At 38.8% G+C, this 21,361-nt stretch overlaps 1 protein-coding gene across 1 annotated transcript; it reads right to left on the bottom strand.

Annotated features, from left to right (window-relative positions):
* Positions 1 to 16,801: 16,801 nt before the first annotated feature.
* On the bottom strand, positions 16,802 to 20,905 carry LOC132157549 (uncharacterized). The gene is made up of 5 exons (XM_059566922.1): positions 20,899 to 20,905; positions 19,739 to 20,253; positions 19,358 to 19,398; positions 19,096 to 19,174; positions 16,802 to 16,813 (listed from the first exon to the last, which is right to left on the bottom strand). The coding sequence occupies exons 1-5, from the start codon at positions 20,903 to 20,905 to the stop codon at positions 16,802 to 16,804; spliced, it is 654 nt and encodes a 217-aa protein (XP_059422905.1).
* Positions 20,906 to 21,361: the final 456 nt, after the last annotated feature.

Below are 21,361 nucleotides of genomic sequence, written 5' to 3'. Positions count from 1 at the left end.
AATCAGTTATGTTTAAAACTATTGATTCTACTACTTATTTATATTGCATATTACACGTTCATATTAATTTAAAATAAAAGCTTAATAATTACTATTAAATTAAGCTAGAGTGTGTAAAGGATTAAGGGAATAATACTTATATAAATAATATAATTATATATAAAAAATCATCTCTAAAACTCAGGAGATGTGATGTATATATATTACCAGTAGGTGGTGCCCTGTCTTCAAGTATCCTGTGGAATCAGAGAACAGAAGAATATCACTGTGACAGTGCCTGATAAGGGACATGTTTTACCACTCTGTATAAAGCAGTATATTGGTGTATCAGAGTTATCATAGGTTTGACATGTTTCCTTGTCCATTTTCCTTTTAAATGTATGTTTGTCTTTATAAACCGAGACTCTCCTGACATACAAGCGATCACATGACAGATAGCAGAAAGTAGCCTCTCCATAAGAAGGAGAAGTGTGGCCTAAGAAAGGGCCCCCCCCCCCCAGGAAGAAGGTCGCTATTGGTTCATTGCCTGTGTTGAGAAGAAACAACCTCAACCAGGGGGGTATTGCACAAAAGCAAGATCAGGGATTAAGCTGGGATTTTCCAGTTATCCTGGCTGAATTTAGCCCTGACTCGGTTGCATGAAGGCAGGCTAAATTAATCTACATTAAGTTACTATGGAGATTTACACTTTGCAGCTAGCATGCTCCGGAGCAGGCTAAGATTAATTCTAGTGATTTGTCGGCTAGTTCCTCCCTAAATCCTACTAGATATTAATGTGTTTTAGTCACTTCATGGTCCTGCATTAAAATACTAGATATACTGTCATTCATCTAAGCATGTGTACTGTTATTTTAGTTATAATTGAAAACTGCTGTTCATTTCACTGTTAGAGGTTTGATGAATATATATATATATATATATATATATATATATATATATATATATATATTATTCGAGATTTAAAGGGTTTATTGTCATACACCCAGTGAGGTTTACTTTGCCAATTATTACTTTGCTGTCCACAATGAATGCCAACACAGTGCAAAAGAACTGTACTATACAATACTTTGTATAGCTTTCTTTTGTGAACACTTTTTAGTTAGCATAGCAGAATTTTTTCAATAATATACATTTACACATTGTACAGTCACACAGTCAACATAACAATATATATATATATGGATTTCAATATTTTCCATGTGCAGTAGTATGGCAATAATGTACCTTTATTTAAGTCCAGGGCCAGCTCCTCTGCTGTGGTGAAGTCTTGGGTTGGAGGGCCATCAACCGTATCAGATATATGACTTTTTTTTTATTGCTAAAATCAGCACAGACAATGAAATGTCATCAAACATGTCACCTATGTTCTCGGCAAACATGTCGCTTACCAGTCTGCAAAATATTCTTGTATTTAATCTTGACTTGCTGCCAAGTCCTTTTTTGGCCAGACATGTTTGTTCTTTAAGAGGAATAGATAGATACAAATGATAAAATAGATTAGATGGATAAAATAGAGCAAATTATCTGATTATAGGTTACATCAAATCAATTAGAAACAAAACCTACATACAAATACATAAGAGTAAAAAGATTAAACAGATTATAGACATAAAAGAAACTAAATCGATCAAATAGATGCACATAGTGTTTGCAATTATTCTTTTCGAATTTCATTTTGAAAATGATAAGAAACTCCTTGGATTGTAATTATGAGGGTTTTAGTGGAGCACTGGTTATTTGGACTACTTACGCATTCAATCGTTCCACTATTGTTTGCCAGGCATTCTCTCTTTGCTTTATTACAGCAGCTGTATTGCCTTTTTTAAATATTATATGTTTCACTTCTTCATACTTTTCCATAAGAAGCTGTTGCTCATTAGGTGAAAAGAATGCCACACGGGTTTTGTCCATTTTGCATCGGTGATTCTGTGATCGATTTTGTGATCTTTTTAAGAATGTCGTGAATGTGCATTTATCCAAACTCTATAAAGCTGGCTTGAAATAGCTGCGCGTTCTCATCCTGGCTCAGCAAAAGTGCAACGGATTAGTCAAGTCAAGTCACCTTTATTTATATAGCGCTTTAAACAAAATACATTGCGTCAAAGCAACTGAACAACATTCATTAGGAAAAAACAGTGTGTCAATAATGCAAAATGATAGTTAAAGGCAGTTCATCATTGAATTCAGTTATGTCATCTCTGTTCAGTTAAATAAATATTAAATATCAAACAGAGCAGAGAATTGACAGAGCAGCCATCAAGTCTTAGACAGTGTTCTAGGTTATTACAAGCAGAGTTTTTAGGTCCTATAATTAACACCTCTGTTTTTTCAGAATATAGCAGTAAGAAGTTACTCGTCATCCAGTTTTTTATATCGACTATGCAATCCATTAGTTTTTCAAATTGGTGTGTTTCACCGGGCCGTGAAGAAATATAGAGCTGAGTATCATCAGCATAACAGTGAAAGCTAACACCATATTTCCTGATGATATCTCCCAAGCGTAACATATAAAGCGTGAAGAGTAGCGGCCCTAGTACTGAGCCTTGAGGTACTCCATACTGCACTTGTGATCGATATGATACATCTTCATTCACTGTTACAAACTGATGGCGGTTATATAAGTACGATTTAACTGAAAGTGAAAAAAGTGAAAGTGACGTGACATTCAGCCAAGTATGGTGACCCATACTCAGAATTTGTGCTCTGCATTTAACCCATCCGAAGTGCACACACACAGAGCAGTGATAACACACACACACACACTGTGAACACACACCCGGAGCAGTGGGCAGCCATTTTTGCTGCGGCGCCCGGGGAGCAGTTGGGGGGTCGATGCCTTGCTCAAGGGCACCTAAGTCGTGGTATTGAAGGTGGAGAGAGAACTGTACATGCACTCCCCCCACCCACAATTCCTGCCTCACAACCTTTCGATTGCCAGTCCGACTCTCTAACCATTAGGCCACGACTTTCCCTTAAACCATGCTAATGGAGATTCGAGATTGGTCTATAATTAACTAGTTCTTTGGGGTCAAGTTGTGTTTTTTTGATGAGAGGCTTAATAACAGGCAATTTGAAGGTTTTGGGGACATATCCTAATGACAATGAGGAATTAATAATAGTCAGAAGAGGATCTATGACTTCTGGAAGCACCTCTTTTAGGAGCTTAGATGGTATAGGGTCTAACATACATGTTGTTGGTTTAGATGATTTAACAAGTTTATACAATTGTTCCTCTCCTATAGTAGAGAATGAGTGGAACTGTTCCTCAGGGGGTCTATAGTGCACTGTCTGATGTGATACTGTAGCTGACGGCTGAATGGTTGCAATTTTATCTCTAATAGTATCGATTTTAGAAGTAAAGTAGTTCATAAAGTCATTACTGCTGTGATGTTGGGAAATGTCAACACTTGTTGAGGCTTTATTTTTCGTTAATTTAGCCACTGTATTGAATAAATACCTGGGGTTATGTTTGTTTTCTTCTAAAAGAGAAGAAAAGTAATCGGATCTAGCAGTTTTTAATGCTTTTCTGTAGGATAGGTTACTTTCCCGCCAAGCAATACGAAATACCTCTAGTTTTGTTTTCCTCCAGCTGCGCTCCATTTTTCGGGCTGCTCTCTTTGGGGTGCGAGTATGCTCATTATACCATGGTGTCAAACTGTTTTCCTTAACCTTCCTTAAGCGTAAAGGAGCAACTTTATTTAAAGTGCTAGAAAAGAGAGAGTCCATAGTTTCTGTTACATCATCAAGTTGTTCTGAGGTTTTGGATATGCTAAGGAATTTGGAAACATCATGAAGATAACTTAAAAAGCAGTCTTTTGTGGTAGAAGTGATGGTTCTTCCATACTTGTCTTCTTCTTGTTCGTCCATCACAGTGGATGATGACCATGGGACATTTTATCATTTTGTTGAGTTTTGATGAGTGCGCAGATGGCTGAAGAGGCCAATCCGAGCCCGGAATTCCCTGTGGCACACTGGACAGGTCAGGGAGGATGTAGAGCTCTGAGGTACAGCCACATGTCCTTCCTTGGTAGATTTGCGCTGCTGCCTCTTCAAGATAGCACAGGAGCTTCTCCTGTTCTCACAGAGGACTGCACCATCCTGGACTTTTCTTCTCCAGGCAGGTCGGTCCTGTGCTAGGGATTCCCAGCTTTTCAGGTCGAGTCCAAAGCTCTTCAAGGAAGCTTTAAGGGTGTCCTTGTAGCGCTTTTTGGGGCCACCTTGTGCTCGCTTGCCATTTTTCAGCTCGCCAAAAAAGACTTGTTTTGGAAGTCTCACGTAGGGCATTCTGGTCACGTGGCCAGTCCATCTAAGCTGTTCCTTCGCAAGCATGGTGTAGATGCTGGGGATATTTGCCTTGCTGAGGACTTCCGTGTCAGGGATTCTGTCTTGCCACTTGATCCTCAGCAGTTTTCTCAGACAGCTCAGGTGGATATGATTAAATTTTTTGGCATGGCACTGGTAGACTGTCCAGGCTTCGAACCCATACAGAAGAGTTGGTAAGACAACAGCCCGGTAGACCTTCAGTTTTGTCTCCTGCTTGATGCCAGTCATTTCCCATACCGAGTCACGTAGACGTCCAAAGGCTGCGCTGGTCTTGACAATCCTGATGTTAACTTCATCATCTATGTGCACAGCACGAGACAGTGTACTACCAAGATAAGTAAAAACTTTTCAACGGCTGAAAGCTTTTGCCCATTCACAAAGATGGTTGGCTCAGTGTAGGGTTTCCCAGGAGCAGGTTGGTATAGGACTTCAGTCTTCTTTGTGCTGATTGTTAGGACGAAGTTGTTGCAAGCTGAGGAGAGGTGGTCCATACTGTCCTGTAGATCTTTATTTGAGCCAGCAACCAGAGCACAGTCATCAGCAAACAAAAGTTCTCGAACAGTGACTTCCTCCACTGTGTTTTGGCTTGCATCCTGCGCAGATTGAATAGCCCACCGTCAAAACGGTAGATGAAGTTAATCCCAGTGTTGTAATTCTGGAATGAGTGTTGCAGCATGGCAGAGAAAACCATGCTAAAGAGCATTGGCGCTAAAACGCAGCCTTGCTTCACCCGTTTGTGATTGGGAACGGATCAGAGAGTTCTTGCTGGTCTCTGACGCTGGCCATCATGCCATCATGGAGATTGCGCACAATGCTAATGAAATTGTCTGGACACCCATACTTAGCCATGATTTTCCATAGGCCCTCCCGGCTGACTGTGTCGAATGCTTTTGTTAGATCAATGAAAGCCATATATAGATCAACATTTTGTTCTTGGTATTTCTCCTGTAACTGCCGAGCAGTAAATACCATGTCAGTGGTTCCGCGGTCTTTTCTGAAACCACACTGACTCTCAGGTAGCAGACCCTGGTCTAGATGGACAATTAGGCGGTTCAGAAGAATTCTTGCGAAGATTTTGCCAGCGACTGATAGTATGGAGATTCCTCTATGGTTGTCGCAGTCCTGCCGTTTGCCTTTCCTTTTATACAGATTGATTATAGTAGTATCCTTGAACTCCTTGGGAACGGCTTCTAATTTCCACATAGCCTGGAAAAGGTCGGTCAGTTTCTCAACTAAGCGAGGCCCTCCAGCCTTGTAGATTTCTGCTGGAATGGCATCGGACCCTGGAGCTTTGCCTGATGAGAGAAGTGTTATGGTTATGGTTATGGCGCTATATAAATAAAGGTGACTTGACTTGACTTGACTTATGGCTTTGCTGATTTCCTCAATGGATGGTAGAACAGCCAAGGACTGGTTTATTTCAACTTGAGGCAATCTCGCAATTGCCTCCTCATTTATGCATGATGGCCGATTGAGGACCGCGATGTAGTGTTTGACCGACCTTTCAAGTATTTTGTCCTTCTCCGTAAGGAGTGTTGTTCCATCTAAGTTCAGAAGAGCTGAAGTTCCTGAGTGTTGCGGACCATAGACCTGCTTGAGTGCATTATAGAGGCACTTGGTGTTGTTACTGTCAGCGTAGGATTGAATTACCACAGCTTTTGCGCACAGCCAGGCATCTTGCATGACTCTGAGTCTCTGCTGAACAATCCTGCGAATGTTGAGGAAGGCAACTTTCTTTAACCCTCTGGAGTCCATTAACACTGATTTTCTCCTGATAACCCCGAAAAGAACTTAAATTACACTTTCAGTTTTAATCGTACAGATAAGAGCAATACATCAATCGAATCTTTAAAGGGTCTACTTTTTTTTGGATACAGACATAATAACAACAGAACTTTGTGCACTTATAAAATAAAGATAACAAACAAGGTGTGCTGTCTGCAGCCTTTGTCTGCGCTGATCTTCATTTACAAACACGTCATTAAAATGAACTGTAACTCCGTGAATACTCAACGAAGAGACATGAGAGATATATCTATAGAAAGCTTGACATGTCTACTGCCGCCGAAAACAGATATTCTGTGATAAACAGAGATGTATAGTAACGAAGTAGAACTACTTCACTACTGTACTTAAGTACTAAAAGGCGGTATCTGTACTTTACTAGAGTATAATTATTTTCTCCTACTTCCACTTTTACTTCAGTACATATTTTCGATGAGTTTAATACTTTTACTCCGATATTTTTTTATGTGCTGCATCGTTACTCGTTACAATTATAAAAATGTTACGAATCATTCCATTACAAACAGAACTGTAGATGGCAGGTTTGATGAAGCTGGCACATCATTGAGCGAATCAAGCGATTGAGAAGACTGCGTGTGCTGACCGAACTGCCCGGTTTTCGGATCACCAGTAGTTCTTTCTGACAGTTCGATTCAATAAACCGGTTGAAGAAAACGGTTCACCGGTTCTTTTGCGCTCTACGTAATGGCGTCATTGGCAATGATTGCAAGCCTTCGGTTTACCTGGGCTCATAACACTAGCACAGAATCAGTTCAGAATCAATCACCAAAAGAATCAGTTTGGTTCAGACGCTCTGTGTGTCGGTCTGCTTCACACTGAATCACACATGCGCAGTATCATCAGCTCCTCGGTTCTCGAATCGGACACGTCTGACAGAAACGGTTCTTGACTCGTGAACGAGTCAGTCTTTTGTTCATTATCTGGCTCGGCTCGGTGTTCATCTTCAGTTCTCTCTTCACAGCAGTTCAGTCAGTGTACTGTTTGAGTAAATGAATTACTCCGGGATATTGGTTTGTTTGAACTCAGAGCGAGTGTCAGACACATTAAACAAGTTAACAGCTTAAGTCATTTGTGGATTAATGCGTATTAGAGATGCGAACCGTTTAAAACGATTCAGTTCGATTTGGTGAACTGGTTCAAAAAGATCCGTTTACATCGAATGAGTCGTTCGCGAACCGGATATCACAAACTGCTTTAATTTGAACTCTCTCTCACAACAGACACGGAAGAGAAGACAATGCTGAATAAAGTCATAGTTTTTGCTATTTTTGGACCAAAATGTATTTTCGATGCTTCAAAATATTCTAACTGACCCTCTGATGTCACATGGACTACTTTGATGATGTTTTTCTTACCTTTCTGGACATGGACAGTAGACCGTACACACAGCTTCAATGGAGGGACTGAGAGCTCTCGGACTAAATCTAAAATATCTTAAACTGTGTTCAGAAGATAAACGGAGGTCTTACGGGTTTGGAACGACATGAGGGTGAGTTATTAATTACATAATTTTGCAAATTGGGCGAAGTAACCCTTAATCTGTTTTTTGTTTACAAACTTTTGACTACTTTCTTTAATAACTACATAACACAATACTTGTACTTTTACTTTCAGTACTTGAGTAGTAAATTTTCAAATAGACTACTTGCAATACTTAAGTACAAAAAATGTTGAATACTTTAGTACTTCTACTTAAGTGTGGTGCTTAAAGAGCACTTCAACTTCTACTCAAGTCATTTTTTTGATAGAGCACTTGTACTTTTACTCAAGTCTGGGTCTCTAGTACTTTATACATCTCTGGTGATAAAGTAATCATTATGAAAATAACGCAATGTCTGTTTTTCATGTCTCCCTTCATTATATCTAATGTGACCACGCCCCCGCGCTGAACGCGCTATTCAGATTCAAACTGAAGCGCGCGGCTTGAATACGCCCATAACAGAAGAAAACGCAGCCAGACTGTTCTTCAAGTTTTTATTTTACTGTTTGCTTCGCGATGAGAGGAATAAGACATAATTCACCCCAAAAAGATGTGATGTGGTTGAGGATTTGAGAAATGGATTTCCTCAGAAAAAAAGAATGAAGTCCTCTATTCAGCAGAGATCATAAACATGAGTAAGTCTCTTTTTATTTAATTATATACTTGTACTAGTTTTTACATAACGTGTAAACATTTTACTAGTTAGACTTTTTCCAAACTATAATTCCTGACTAAATGTATAATTAAGTGAAATATTATGAAGTTTCAATAACAATATACAATACTATACCATTCCAAAGCTTGATGTAAATAATATAAATGTAACAGTAACAAATGTAACAAACAATGCTGTTCTTTTAATTTATTCCCCCTAAAAAAACTGACAAATATTCTCAGCTCTTTTCAACATTAATAATAATAATAATAATAATGATAATAATAATAACAATAAATGTTTTTTTTTTTTTTCTTTCTTTTTTTAGAAAATAAGATTGTTAAAAGGATTTCTGAAGGATTGTGTGACTGGAGTAAGGATGCCAAACAATTTGATTGAAAGGCAGCTTTGATTGTTTCTAATAAACTGTTTAACTGCTCCCCCAAGTGGATATTAAATTATGTTGTGGGATAATTAAATATATTCTAAATAAACTACAAACATAAAATTATATAGATTTATTTTGTTCTCACATTCTCTCTTGTAACTCCTCACTCTCAGTGGCACAGATGACTGAATGGCTCATTATGCAGCTCATTATGCGGCTCATTATGCGGCTCATTATGCAGCTCATTATGCAGGCCTTTGTCTTCTCAGGTGTAAATCACAATGATATTCATGATAGTTGACGCCTACTCGCATATGACTTTTACCAACAAAAAGTGTCTTTAAATCAATATATTGTTTTCTGTGAGTGAGTAAACAAGATGATTTTCACATAATTTAGAAAGAAAAATTCTAGGCTACAAGCTCCAGTTCTCAAAAATCCCGGGAACCATTGTTCTTTATGTATTTTTTTTGCCTTATTCAAGCGTTTTAACATTTTTAGTTTTTCACTAACCACGCATAACATTTTTTTTCTCAAAAACACAATCATGTATATACATGCATTTCACATATTATTATAGCCCAGTTTGTGCTGATTACAGTGAGATTAGACTTTACCCATTTAGATATTTATAAGAAACTGAAAAAAGTCAAATGTCAAGGCATGACAAAACTTCTCCAGGCCCCAAAAATACCCTTAGACTCCAGAAGGTTTAACTTGAGCTGCTGTCATTCAGATATGCTTTATGCAGGTGATGTTTTTCGTCAAGGAGTGCTCGGATTTCTGCATTGTTCTCATCAAACCAGTCTTGATGTGTACGTAATGGAACACCAAGTGATTCTTGTAACAAGAAGTGGAATTTACAATTTTGGCTATATGAAGTTTGCACAGAACTAAATAATGATCTGAGATATCTTCACTTGGCTGAATAATTTCAACACTATCAACATCAATTCCATGTGACAGTATTAAATCTAGAGTATGATTTCGACAATGAGTAGGTCCTGAAACGTGTTGTCTAACCCCAATAGAGTTCAGAATGTCTATAAATGCTGATCCCAATGCATCTTTTTCATTATCAACATGGATATTAAAATCACCAACTATTAAAACTTTATCTGCAGCCAGAACTAACTCGGATGTAAAATCTCCAAACTCTTTAATAAAGTCTGTATGGTGCCCTGGTGGCCTGTATACAGTAGCCAGTACAAACATAACAGGGGATTTATCATTAACATTTGTTTCTCTGGATAATGTTATATGAAGTACCATTACTTCAAACGAGTTATACTTGAAGCCTGCCCTCTGAGAAATCCTGAAAACGTTGTTATAAATTGAAGCAACACCTCCACCTTTGCCTTTTAGACGTTGCTCATGTTTATAACAGTGATCTTGGTGGGTGGACTCATTTAAAATAATGTAATCATCAGGTTTTAGCCAGGTTTCTGTCAAACAGAGCACATCTATATTATGATCAGTAATCATATTATTTACAAAAAGTGTTTTCGTAGAAAGGGATCTGATATTCAATAAGCCAAGCTTTATCATTTGTTTATCCATATTGCTTCTGTTTTTTATTTGTTGAACCTCAATTAAATTGTTAATCTTAACTTGGTTTGGACGTTTTTTGTATTTTCTAGTTCGGGGAACAGACACAGTCTCTATAGTGTGATATCTAGGTGAAAGAGTCTCTATGTGCTGAGAATTAACTGACCTCTGTGACGGGAGGCAGCTAGCAGACGGTCGGTTTAGCCAGTCTGACTGCTTCCTGACCTGGGCCCCAGTTAGTCAAGTATAAACACTAAGACTATTTGCCATATTTCTAGAGAGAAGAGTGGCGCCACCGCAGGAGGGATGAAGACCATCTCTTGTAAACAGGTCAGGTCTGCCCCAAAAGCTCGTCCAATTGTCTATGAAACCTATGTTATTCTGTGAGGACCACTTAGACATGGTGTTAGCTTTCACTGTTATGCTGATGATACTCAGCTCTATATTTCTTCACGGCCCGGTGAAACGCACCAATTTGAAAAACTAATGGAATGCATAGTCGATTTAAAAAACTGGATGACGAGTAATTTCTTACTGCTAAATTCTGAAAAAACAGAGGTGTTAATTATAGGACCTAAAAACTCCGCTTGTAATAACCTAGAACAATGTCTAAGACTTGATGGTTGCTCTGTCAATTCTTCGTCATCAGTTAGGAACCTAGGTGTGCTATTTGATCGCAATCTTTCCTTAGAAAGCAACGTTTCTAGCATTTGTAAAACTGCATTTTTCCATCTCAAAAATATATCTAAATTACGGCCTATGCTCTCAATGTCAAATGCAGAAATGTTAATCCATGCATTTATGACCTCAAGGTTAGATTATTGTAATGCTTTATTGGGTGGTTGTTCTGCACGCTTAGTAAACAAACTACAGCTAGTCCAAAATGCAGCAGCAAGAGTTCTTACTAGAACCAGGAAGTATGACCATATTAGCCCGGTCCTGTCAACACTGCACTGGCTCCCTATCAAACATCGTATAGATTTTAAAATATTGCTTATTACTTATAAAGCCCTGAATGGTTTAGCACCTCAGTATTTGAATGAGCTCCTTTTACATTATAATCCTCTACGTCCGCTACGTTCTCAAAACTCAGGCAATTTGATAATACCTAGAATATCAAAATCAACTGCGGGCGGCAGATCCTTTTCCTATTTGGCGCCTAAACTCTGGAATAACCTACCTAACATTGTTCGGGAGGCAGACACACTCTTGCAGTTTAAATCTAGATTAAAGACCCATCTCTTTAACCTGGCATACACATAACATACTAATATGCTTTTAATATCCAAATCCGTTAAAGGATTTTTAGGCTGCATTAATTAGGTAAACCAGAACCGGAAACACTTCCCATAACAACCTATGTACTTGCTACATCATTAGAAGAATGGCATCTACGCTAATATTTGTCTGTTTCTCTCTTATTCCGAGGTCACCGTGGCCACCAGATCCAGTCTGTGTCCAGATCAGAGGGTCACTGCAGTCACCCGGATCCAGTACGTATCCAGACCAGATGCTGGATCAGCACCTAGAAAGGACCTCTACATCCCTGAAAGACAGCGGAGACCAGGACAACTAGAGCCCCAGATACAGATCCCCTGTAAAGACCTTGTCTCAGAGGAGCACCAGGACAAGACCACAGGAAACAGATGATTCTTCTGCACAATCTGACTTTGCTGCAGCCTGGAATTGAACTACTGGTTTCGTCTGGTCAGAGGAGAACTGGCCCCCCAACTGAGCCTGGTTTCTCCCAAGGTTTTTTTCTCCATTCTGTCACCGATGGAGTTTCGGTTCCTTGCCGCTGTCGCCTCTGGCTTGCTTAGTTGGGGACACTTCATCTACAGCGATATCGTTGACTTGATTGCAAATAAATGCACAGACACTATTTAACTGAACAGAGATGACATAACTGAATTCAATGATGAACTGCCTTTAACTATCATTTTGCATTATTGACACACTGTTTTCCTAATGAATGTTGTTCAGTTGCTTTGACGCAATGTATTTTGTTTAAAGTGCTATATAAATAAAGGTGACTTGACTTGACTTTAAAACTTCCCTGGCGGATAACTTTTAAATGTCTTTCAGATTAATCATAAAACTATTGGCTCAAGCTTTATATTTCACGTGATCACTAACAAAATTAAACCAATCAGGGATAATTCAATTCAATTTTCAATTCAATTCAATTCAAATTCAATTCAAGTTTATTTGTATAGCGCTTTTTACAATACAAATCGTTACAAAGCAACTTTACAGAAAATTATGTTTCTACAATATTTAGTAGTAGCTAGTAGTTTGTGCACGTTTGACAGGATTTTAGAAAAAATAAAAAAAAATAATAATAATACAAGACGTAGTCAGCTAGATGATGAACTATCAATATTATTAATTAATAGTAATTATATGATGCAGTCACACATGTAGCAATAATTGTTAGTTCTGTTTGTTGATTCAAGGTTAGCATCATCCGGGGTCCTCTGAGGGTCAGCATCATATCTTCTCAGGTGTTCTGGATCCAGACTGGAGCTTGTGTAAATCCTAGTTACCACGGGATGTAAATCCCATGGGAAAACATAAAAACAAAATAGAGACATCATTAGCATAGCTGCTGATCCAACAAAGTAAAATTAGTTTAACCCAAGCTAAAGAATAAAAATGCAGATGCAACTACACTCACAATTTAAGAGATACATTATTCGAATGCTTGGCGAAAGAGATGCGTTTTTAATCTAGATTTAAACAGAAAGAGTGTGTCTGAACTCCGAACATTATCAGGAAGGCTATTCCAGAGTTTGGGAGCCAAATGTGAAAAAGCTCTACCTCCTTTAGTGGACTTTGCTATCCTAGGAACTACCAAAAGTCCAGCGTTTTGTGACCTTAGGGTGCATGATGGGTTGTAGCGTGGTAGAAGGCTAGTTAGGTACGCAGGAGCTAAACCATTTAGGGCCTTATAGGTAAGAAATGATAATTTGTAACTGATACGGAACTTAATAGGTAGCCAGTGCAGAGACTGTAAAATTGGGGTAATATGATCATATTTTCTTGACCTGGTAAGGACTCTAGCTGCTGCATTTTGGACTACCTGTAGCTTGTTTATTGACGAAGCAGGACAACCACCTAGAAGTGCATTACAATAGTCCAGTCTAGAGGTCATGAATGCATGAACTAGCTTTTCTGCATCAGAAACAGATAACATGTTTTGTAGCTTGGCAATGTTTCTAAGATGGAAGAATGCAGTTTTTGTAACATTGGAAATATGATTTTCAAAAGACAAATTGCTGTCCAATATAACACCCAGATTTCTGACTGTAGAGGAAGTAACAGTACATCCATCTAGTTGCAGATTGTAATCTACAAGATTCTGTGTGGTGTTTTTTGGTCCAATAATTAATATCTCTGTCTTATCCGAATTTAATTGGAGAAAATTATTTGTCATCCAATCTTTTACATTTTTAACACACTCTGTTAGCTTAGATAATTGGGAAGTTTCATCTGGTCTCGTTGAGATATATAGCTGAGTATCATCAGCATAACAGTGGAAGCTAATTCCGTATTTTCTAATAATATTACCAAGGGGCAACATGTATATTGAAAATAGAAGGGGACCTAGGACGGATCCTTGTGGCACTCCATATTTTACTGATGATAAATGAGATGACACCCCATTTAAGTAAACAAAATGGTAGCGATCGGACAGGTAGGATCTAAACCATCTTAGAGCCTGCCCTTTAATACCTGTATAGTTTTGTAATCAATCTATGAGTATGTCATGATCTATGGTGTCGAACGCAGCACTAAGATCAAGTAAGACTAGAAATGAGATGCAGTCTTGATCTGACGCAAGAAGCAGGTCATTTGTAATTTTAACAAGTGCAGTTTCTGTGCTATGGTGGGGCCTAAAACCTGACTGAAATTCTTCATACAGATCATTTTTATGCAGGAAGGTGCTCAATTGAGCAGACACAACTTTTTCTAAAATTTTAGACATAAATGGAAGATTTGAAATAGGCCTATAATTTGCCAGGACACTAGGATCTAGTTTTGGTTTCTTAATAAGAGGCTTGATAACCGCCAGCTTGAATGGTTTTGGGACGTGACCTAAAGATAACGACGAGTTAATGATATTGAGAAGCGGTTCTTCGGCTACAGGTAACAGCTCTTTTAGTAATTTAGTGGGTACAGGATCTAATAAACATGTGGTTGGTTTAGATACAGTGATAAGTTTATTTAGCTCTTCCTGTCCTATATTTGTAAAGCACTGCAGTTTATCTTTGGGTGCGATGGATGAAACTGAAGTGTTAGACGCTGTAGAATCTACATTCGCTATTGTATTTCTAATGTTATCTATTTTATCAGTGAAGAAATTCATAAAGTCATTACTATTTAACGTTGGTGGAATATTTGAATCAGGTGGCATCTGGTTATTTGTTAATTTAGCCACTGTGCTAAATAAAAACCTTGGATTGTTTTGGTTATTTTCAATGAGTTTGTGTATATGCTCTGCCCTAGCAGTTTTTAGAGCCTGTCTATAGCTGGACATACTGTTTTTCCATGCAATTTTAAAAACTTCCAAGTTAGTTTTTCTCCATTTGCGTTCAAGACTACGAGTTACTTTCTTGAGAGAGTGAGTATTACTGTTATACCATGGCACAGTACGTTTTTCTCTAACCTTTTTCAATTTGATGGGGGCAACAGCTTCTAATGTATTAGAGAAAATAGTGCCCATGTTGTCAGTAATTTCGTCTAATTCATGTGTATTTTTGGGTACAAATAGCAGTTGAGATAGATCAGGCAGGTTATTTGCGAATCTGTCTTTGGTGGCTGGAACAATAGTTCTGCCCAGACGGTAACGCTGAGACATATAGTTAATATCAGTTATACGCAGCATGCACGATACAAGGAAATGGTCTGTAATATCATCACTTTGGGGTACAATATCTATAGCAGTAAGATATAATTAGATCTAGTGTATGATTAAAAGTGTATGATTAATGCTCTGAATGAAATTAGCTCCAAAAGCCACTAAATGCTTATTTTTTTATTGAACCATAATCATCAATACTAGGCTGCCATAACAAACATGCATAAAAAAAGCACACAGTTATAGCAAGCCAAAAAATTCTAACATTTCAAAGTCAAGGGTCAAGAGCACAGCTAAAGCTGACCTCGATAATGGTAACTTAAGTGATAAAACTAAAACATCAACATCTAAAGTCCATCTTATTAGTAATGCGTGAAGCTGGTGATGCTGTTTGAGGAGTTGTTTAATTATTCTCTGCTGAGATCTTGAGAGATTTAATGTCTTCTCTACTGTCTTGAGCATGTTGAGCTCCAGGTTGTTAAAACTACACCAGACAGCCAGCTCTTCAGCTCTCAGGAGCTGAAGTCCACAAACAGGATCCTCACATAAGTCCCCGGTCTGTCTAGGTGCTGCAGAACATAATGGAGTCCAATGTTTACTGCATCGTCCACAGACCTGTTTGCTCTGTAGGCAAACTGAAGAGGATCCAGCAAGGGTCCAGTAATGTTCTTCAGGTGTGCCAGCACCAGTTTTTCAAATGACTTTATGACTACAGACGTTAGAGCCACAGGCCTGTAGTCATTTAGTCCTGTAAATTTTGGGATGGGGATGATGGTGGAGTGTTTGAAGCATGAAGGGACTTCACAGAGCTCCAGTGATCTTTTGAAGATCTGTGTGAAGATGGGGGCCAGCTGGTCAGCACAGCTGACAGACTGATGTAACACAATCTGGTCCTGGTGCTTTTTTCGTTTTCTGCTTCCGGATACCTGGCGCACCTTCTCTTCGCTGATCAGAATTGCAGGTGTGGGGGAGAGGGGGTTGCAGGAGTTGTTATTGGTGTGAACGGTTGTGTGGAGAGGCGTTCAGGGCAGGTGATGGGTGTTCTTTCAAACCTGCAGTAAAACCCGTTCAGATCATCTGCCAGTCATTGATTCTCCACGGTGCTGGGGGGTGGTGTCTTGTAATTGGTGATCTCCTTCAGACTTTTCCACACTGATGCTGAGTCGCTGGAAGTGAACTGAGTCCTTATTTTTTCTGATTAATTCCTATTTGCCACTCTGATCTCCTTTTCCAGTGTGTATTTAGCCTGTTTATACAAGACATTGTCCCCCTTCCTGTAAGCATCTTCTTTGGCCTGACGGAGCTGTCTGAGTTTTGCAGTTAACCACGGTTTGTCATTGTTGTAAGTTAGATGAGTCCTGGTAGGAATACAGAGATTTGCTTTATTAAAGTCCCTGAGAATGATTAGAACACAGTCCGGGTGTTGTTGTTCTGTGTCTGTGATCTGATCATCGAGTTTCTGTAAAGCCACGCTCACGTGCGCTTGCGGAGGGATGTAAACACTCACCGGAATGAACGAGTGAAACTCCCGTGGCCAATAGAACGGCTTGCATTTAACGAAGAGTGTTTCTAGATCTGAACAGCACATCTTCTTTAACACTGTTACATCTGTACACCACTGTTCATTGATGTAAAAGCATGTCCTGCCGCTGTGTGATTTCTCCGTTGATTCTGCGTCACGGTCTGCTCTGAACAGCTGAAAGCCCAGCAGATGGAGCACGCTGTCTGGAATGGCATCGTTTAGCCAAGTTTCTGTCAAACACAGAGCAACAGAGTGTGAGAAATCCTTGTTAGTCCGGGAGAACAGAAGGAGTTTGTCTGTTGTGTTTGGTAGAGAGCGGAGATTTGCCAGATGGATGCTAGGCAACAGTGTTCGAAATCCACGTTTTCTGAGTTTCACAAGCGTGCTGGCTTTCTTTCCCCATCTTCACGTCCTGAAAGCGTGTGATCAGCGCAGCTGCTCCGCCAACGAAAATGTCCAGCAAAACATCATAATAGTCAAAAACCGGTAATATATCTGGAGGTGTGTGGTGCCGAATGTCCAGCAATTTGTCCCTGGTGAAACTGATTGCAGGAATATAACTAAAGACAGGACAAACTAACAAAAACACAAAAACAACTGCAGAGCACGTCACGGAGGCAGCCATCCTGTATCGGCACCAGCGTTAGAAGGAACTCCTTCTTCCCCTCAGCTATTAGACTCTTAAACAGTTAGCTAGCTAGTGGACTTATCTATCTCAGAGAACAATCGGTTCAAATTGTTTCATCTTATTGAACATTTGTAATGTTATTGCTGTTATTACTACCATTGTATCAGTGAGTTGAATCAGTAAGAACATCCAAGATGGCGCCAGGGTGTTTGCCGGCTTGCCGTTGTGATGTGTCCTTTTTATCTGTTTTAATGTTAGTTTTTTTATTTGTTTTATCCTCTGCTCGAGGCGGTGTCATAGAGACCGGGGTGTTAATATGCAACTTTTACGATCCCTGTGTAGCGGTAAGCCACGAGAAGCCTGCGCTTCATCTTCTCAATCTTCTTCTGGCTCTGCTTCAGTGTCAATGGCATTGATCAATGCAAAATCTCTTTCAAACAAGACTTTTATTTTGAACGATTTTTTCCTTTCATATGACTTGGATTTTCTATTTATTACTGAGACTTGGCTCAACATTGGTGATATGGCTCCTTTTTCAGAACTTTCTCCTCCAGACTCCTCCAGTACAAAAATAAGGCAACTTATCGCAAGCGCTTTTTTAAATAAACTTAACAAACGGGGACTAAAGTCCACCCAACGTAAAATAATAACTTAATATCACAAGTTGTCACAACATAAATAGTCATGTTAACCTAAAAAATATCAGAACAAAATATTTTTTGTTTACTGAACACAAAGCCTATTATCTACATTTATTCATTTAGCTGACGCTTTTATCCAAAGCAACTTACAATTGCTATATATGTCAGAGGTCGCACACCTCTGGAGCAACTAGGGGTTAAGTGTCTTGCTCAGGGACACATTGGTGTCTCACAGTGGATTTGAACCCAGGTCTCTCACACCAATGGCATGTGTCTTATCCACTGCACCAACACCACCATCTACAAGCATACACAATAGTCTAAATAAATAAAAGACCATAACACGGGTCAAATAACTTTTTTTATTATTGAAGTTTGTGTTCAAAGCACAAGGATATACCAAGTCTTGTATTTTAGCTTCTTTACTCAATGCATTTTACACTGAACTCAACACATGGTACATAATGCATGTCAAATAAATCCAGTGTTAATTATACCTTCATACTTTAGCAGTCTTGTGGCATGAAGTCACATGTATTTAACATTTTTGTTTGTTTTTAAAGGAACTATTACGTGAAAATTACTATATTGCGTATTTTAATACATGCTTTGACACAATCTGTATCATTAAAAGCTCAATATAAATAAAGGTGAAGACTTGACTAAAGGTTACATGAACGAGTGGTTCTATCATATGCATGCATAAAATAGTATACAATATAAAAGACAATATACAAGGACAGTAAAAATATACACAATGATCTGAAGGATATGTGTGTCCATTTATAGAAAGGTTTGTCTGTGAATGAATAGGGAAGAGTCTATTTCTATGGCATTGTGTGTCTTTCCTATGGGTGAATGAAGTGAGTGTTGCTCTGCCTGCATTCCTTTGAGCAATAAAACCAGTGTGTTTGTCAGATGATAGCCCTGGCAACTGAGCCTTTTGGGGTGTTAGTTGCCTCCGGGGATTGTCCCCAGAACTCCAACACATAGCTGGCTTGTTGGTTTTAAAGATTATTTGTTAAATAATTGTGTGTCTGCTCTGTCCAATCGTTACATCACTTTAGGTCAGTAGGCATCTTTAGCAGCTGCTTGAATGCATTCGACCACATGAGTGTCCACACCATGACAGTAGTCTGGTCAAATGTGTTTTCAGCTAACACTGGAAGGAGTTGAAAGTGGAACATCAAAACATTTACACCTGTATTTAGTGCTGTCTACTTGTGGTTTGAATGCATCTTACTGTAATAGCAAGTGTAAACAGGGCCAAGTCCAATTCACGGCTCTTTATCGTCTTGGACTCTGTCAGCACACCGCACCCTCTGAACACAATTTGTACATGTTAGCTTCAGTTTTGTAATTTGGTAAACTCATGTTTTTTTGTAACAAAATATTGTTTTCACTCATTGTCATTGTAAATGAGGAACAATTATCTTTATAGTGCAGATTGGTGCATTACATTACACATGGTAACATATAACAAAAAAACAGCAACAAATCCAAACCTCAGATCAAGCGGTTTATTTGTGAAGAACTCCAAAGAACTCTAGAATAAAAAAGAAAAAAAAGAAAATGCTGATCAAAATAATGCTCATTGAAATAAGCCTATTACGTCTCTCCCTCTGCTTTAGCCTAAGCAGGAAAGAAGTGCCGTTTTTCAACTCTTTTTTAAACTCTTCGATAGCATTGTCCCTAGCATCTTTAATTTCATCTAGAGTCTTCTGAAAATGAGCAGCTGTTTGTCTCATCTGATGAAGGAATTTCAAAATGTTTGATCTGATATTTTTTGCATTTCTTTTGTCTGTTGATTGATTCATTTCAGAGAGCTCAATTGAATTTTGAACAATACAAACAACATCAAGAACAACAAACAGAGCTGAGATTACACCACTGACTGCCGCTGCTGAACGGGCAGCTTTTGCAGTCTGTGCAGACACACGGGCCGTTTTAACAGCCCCTGAAGACAAACGAGTGGTTTTGGAAACTGCTGAAGTCAAATGAAAATTTTTGACAGCCTCTGAAGATGAACTAATTTTTTTGACAGCACCAGAACATAACTGGAAGCCTTTGATACCGCCTTTAGTCCAACAAACAGCTGTGTCAAACTGCTTAGCCCCTTGACTCTTTGAGGGCATTTCAGCTTTAGGGAGTCCTGAAATGGCTGAAAAGCCTCTCATTTGATCCCCACCTGCCTGGATCATCCTTGCTGGTTTATGGTCATTAATCTCCTGCTGCACCAGCTGTTGAATGTCTTCTGTGCTATGAATAATTGTACTCACATTCTCAAACATTGCATTGATGGTGTTCTGGAAATCACTGGTGATCTTCTCAATAGTCTCACGTAGGTGTTTCTGCTGGGTGTCGTTAATGATGTTGCATATTGTACCTGTTGCTCCCCCAACTACTCCAACAACACCACCAACAGCAGTAAGAGCTAGAGAAACACCTAATGTGACTGGGGCCAAAGCCAGACCCACTATGGATGCGATTCCTCCAGCTGCTCCTATAGCTGCTCCTGTCAAACTGCCCACTGTAGTGTTCTTGTGTGTGGATTCCAGTTCATCGGTAATGATACGGAGTTTCTTTACTTGACCAGTGAGTGTCCGATGCTTTCTGTCAAAATCTAAGTTTAGTGTGTTTATCTTTGTTTTCAAGACATCCAAAATGTGAAGTTTCCTGAAATATTAGAAAGTATTTTACTTTCTTGTTTTGTGCATTTTATAGATTGCCAGTGTACTGGATCAACTGGGGATCAGGTCAACTGGTGACATGCTCTTACATGCAGTTAATTTGACCTGGATCCCCAAGTGGTGACACATTTATTAGATGCAATTGTTAATGGACTATCAGAGTATTTCACAAGCTTTAAGCATGAGCAGTTTGTTGGGAGTCTGCTTTTTTATGCTTTGTGGAATATCACATACAGTGAATCTGCTGGAAAGCCAGTTATTTACATTTATGCACATGTCCCCACTTGATCCATAACACATAGAGAGAACATGTTGTGGCAAAGTACACTCTGTGACTACATTTTTAACAACTATACCTGTCATAATGCAAACATAAATTACATAATATAAAATTTATTAAGTCAAGTTAGAGCAAGAAATTCTTACTTTTTATATGTCACCTCTAGCTGATTCCCACGAGTCTCAAACACTGATTTGAAGTGGTCCATCACTGACAGACAATATATATTTCTGTTTAAGTGTCTGATCATAAAGTAAAAATGAAGCAGCAGCATGATTATTGCTCTTAGTAGTATTTACTAGGTTCAGATAAAAAAACTCAAAGCCTGAAAATAATGCATGCATAGCCACTTTTCTTAAATGTGTTTTTTTCAAACAGAAAAGAACTGGCTTACCTTACGTTTAAGCGTATCCACTGAATTCACTTTGTCTTCCAGTTCATATGATTATGAAAAGGGAGAGGGCAAGGCAGGTGCTAAATAGTTTCATAAGCTGCTGTAGTTGGTTAATAGTTTACAACAGTTAAGCAATATTCCTCAC

This window comes from Carassius carassius, chromosome 14, assembly GCF_963082965.1.
Source record: "Carassius carassius chromosome 14, fCarCar2.1, whole genome shotgun sequence".
Taxonomy (NCBI): domain Eukaryota; kingdom Metazoa; phylum Chordata; class Actinopteri; order Cypriniformes; family Cyprinidae; genus Carassius; species Carassius carassius.
The sequence above is the reverse complement of the archived record's forward strand: the minus strand, read 5'-3'. Positions and strand labels throughout refer to the sequence as shown.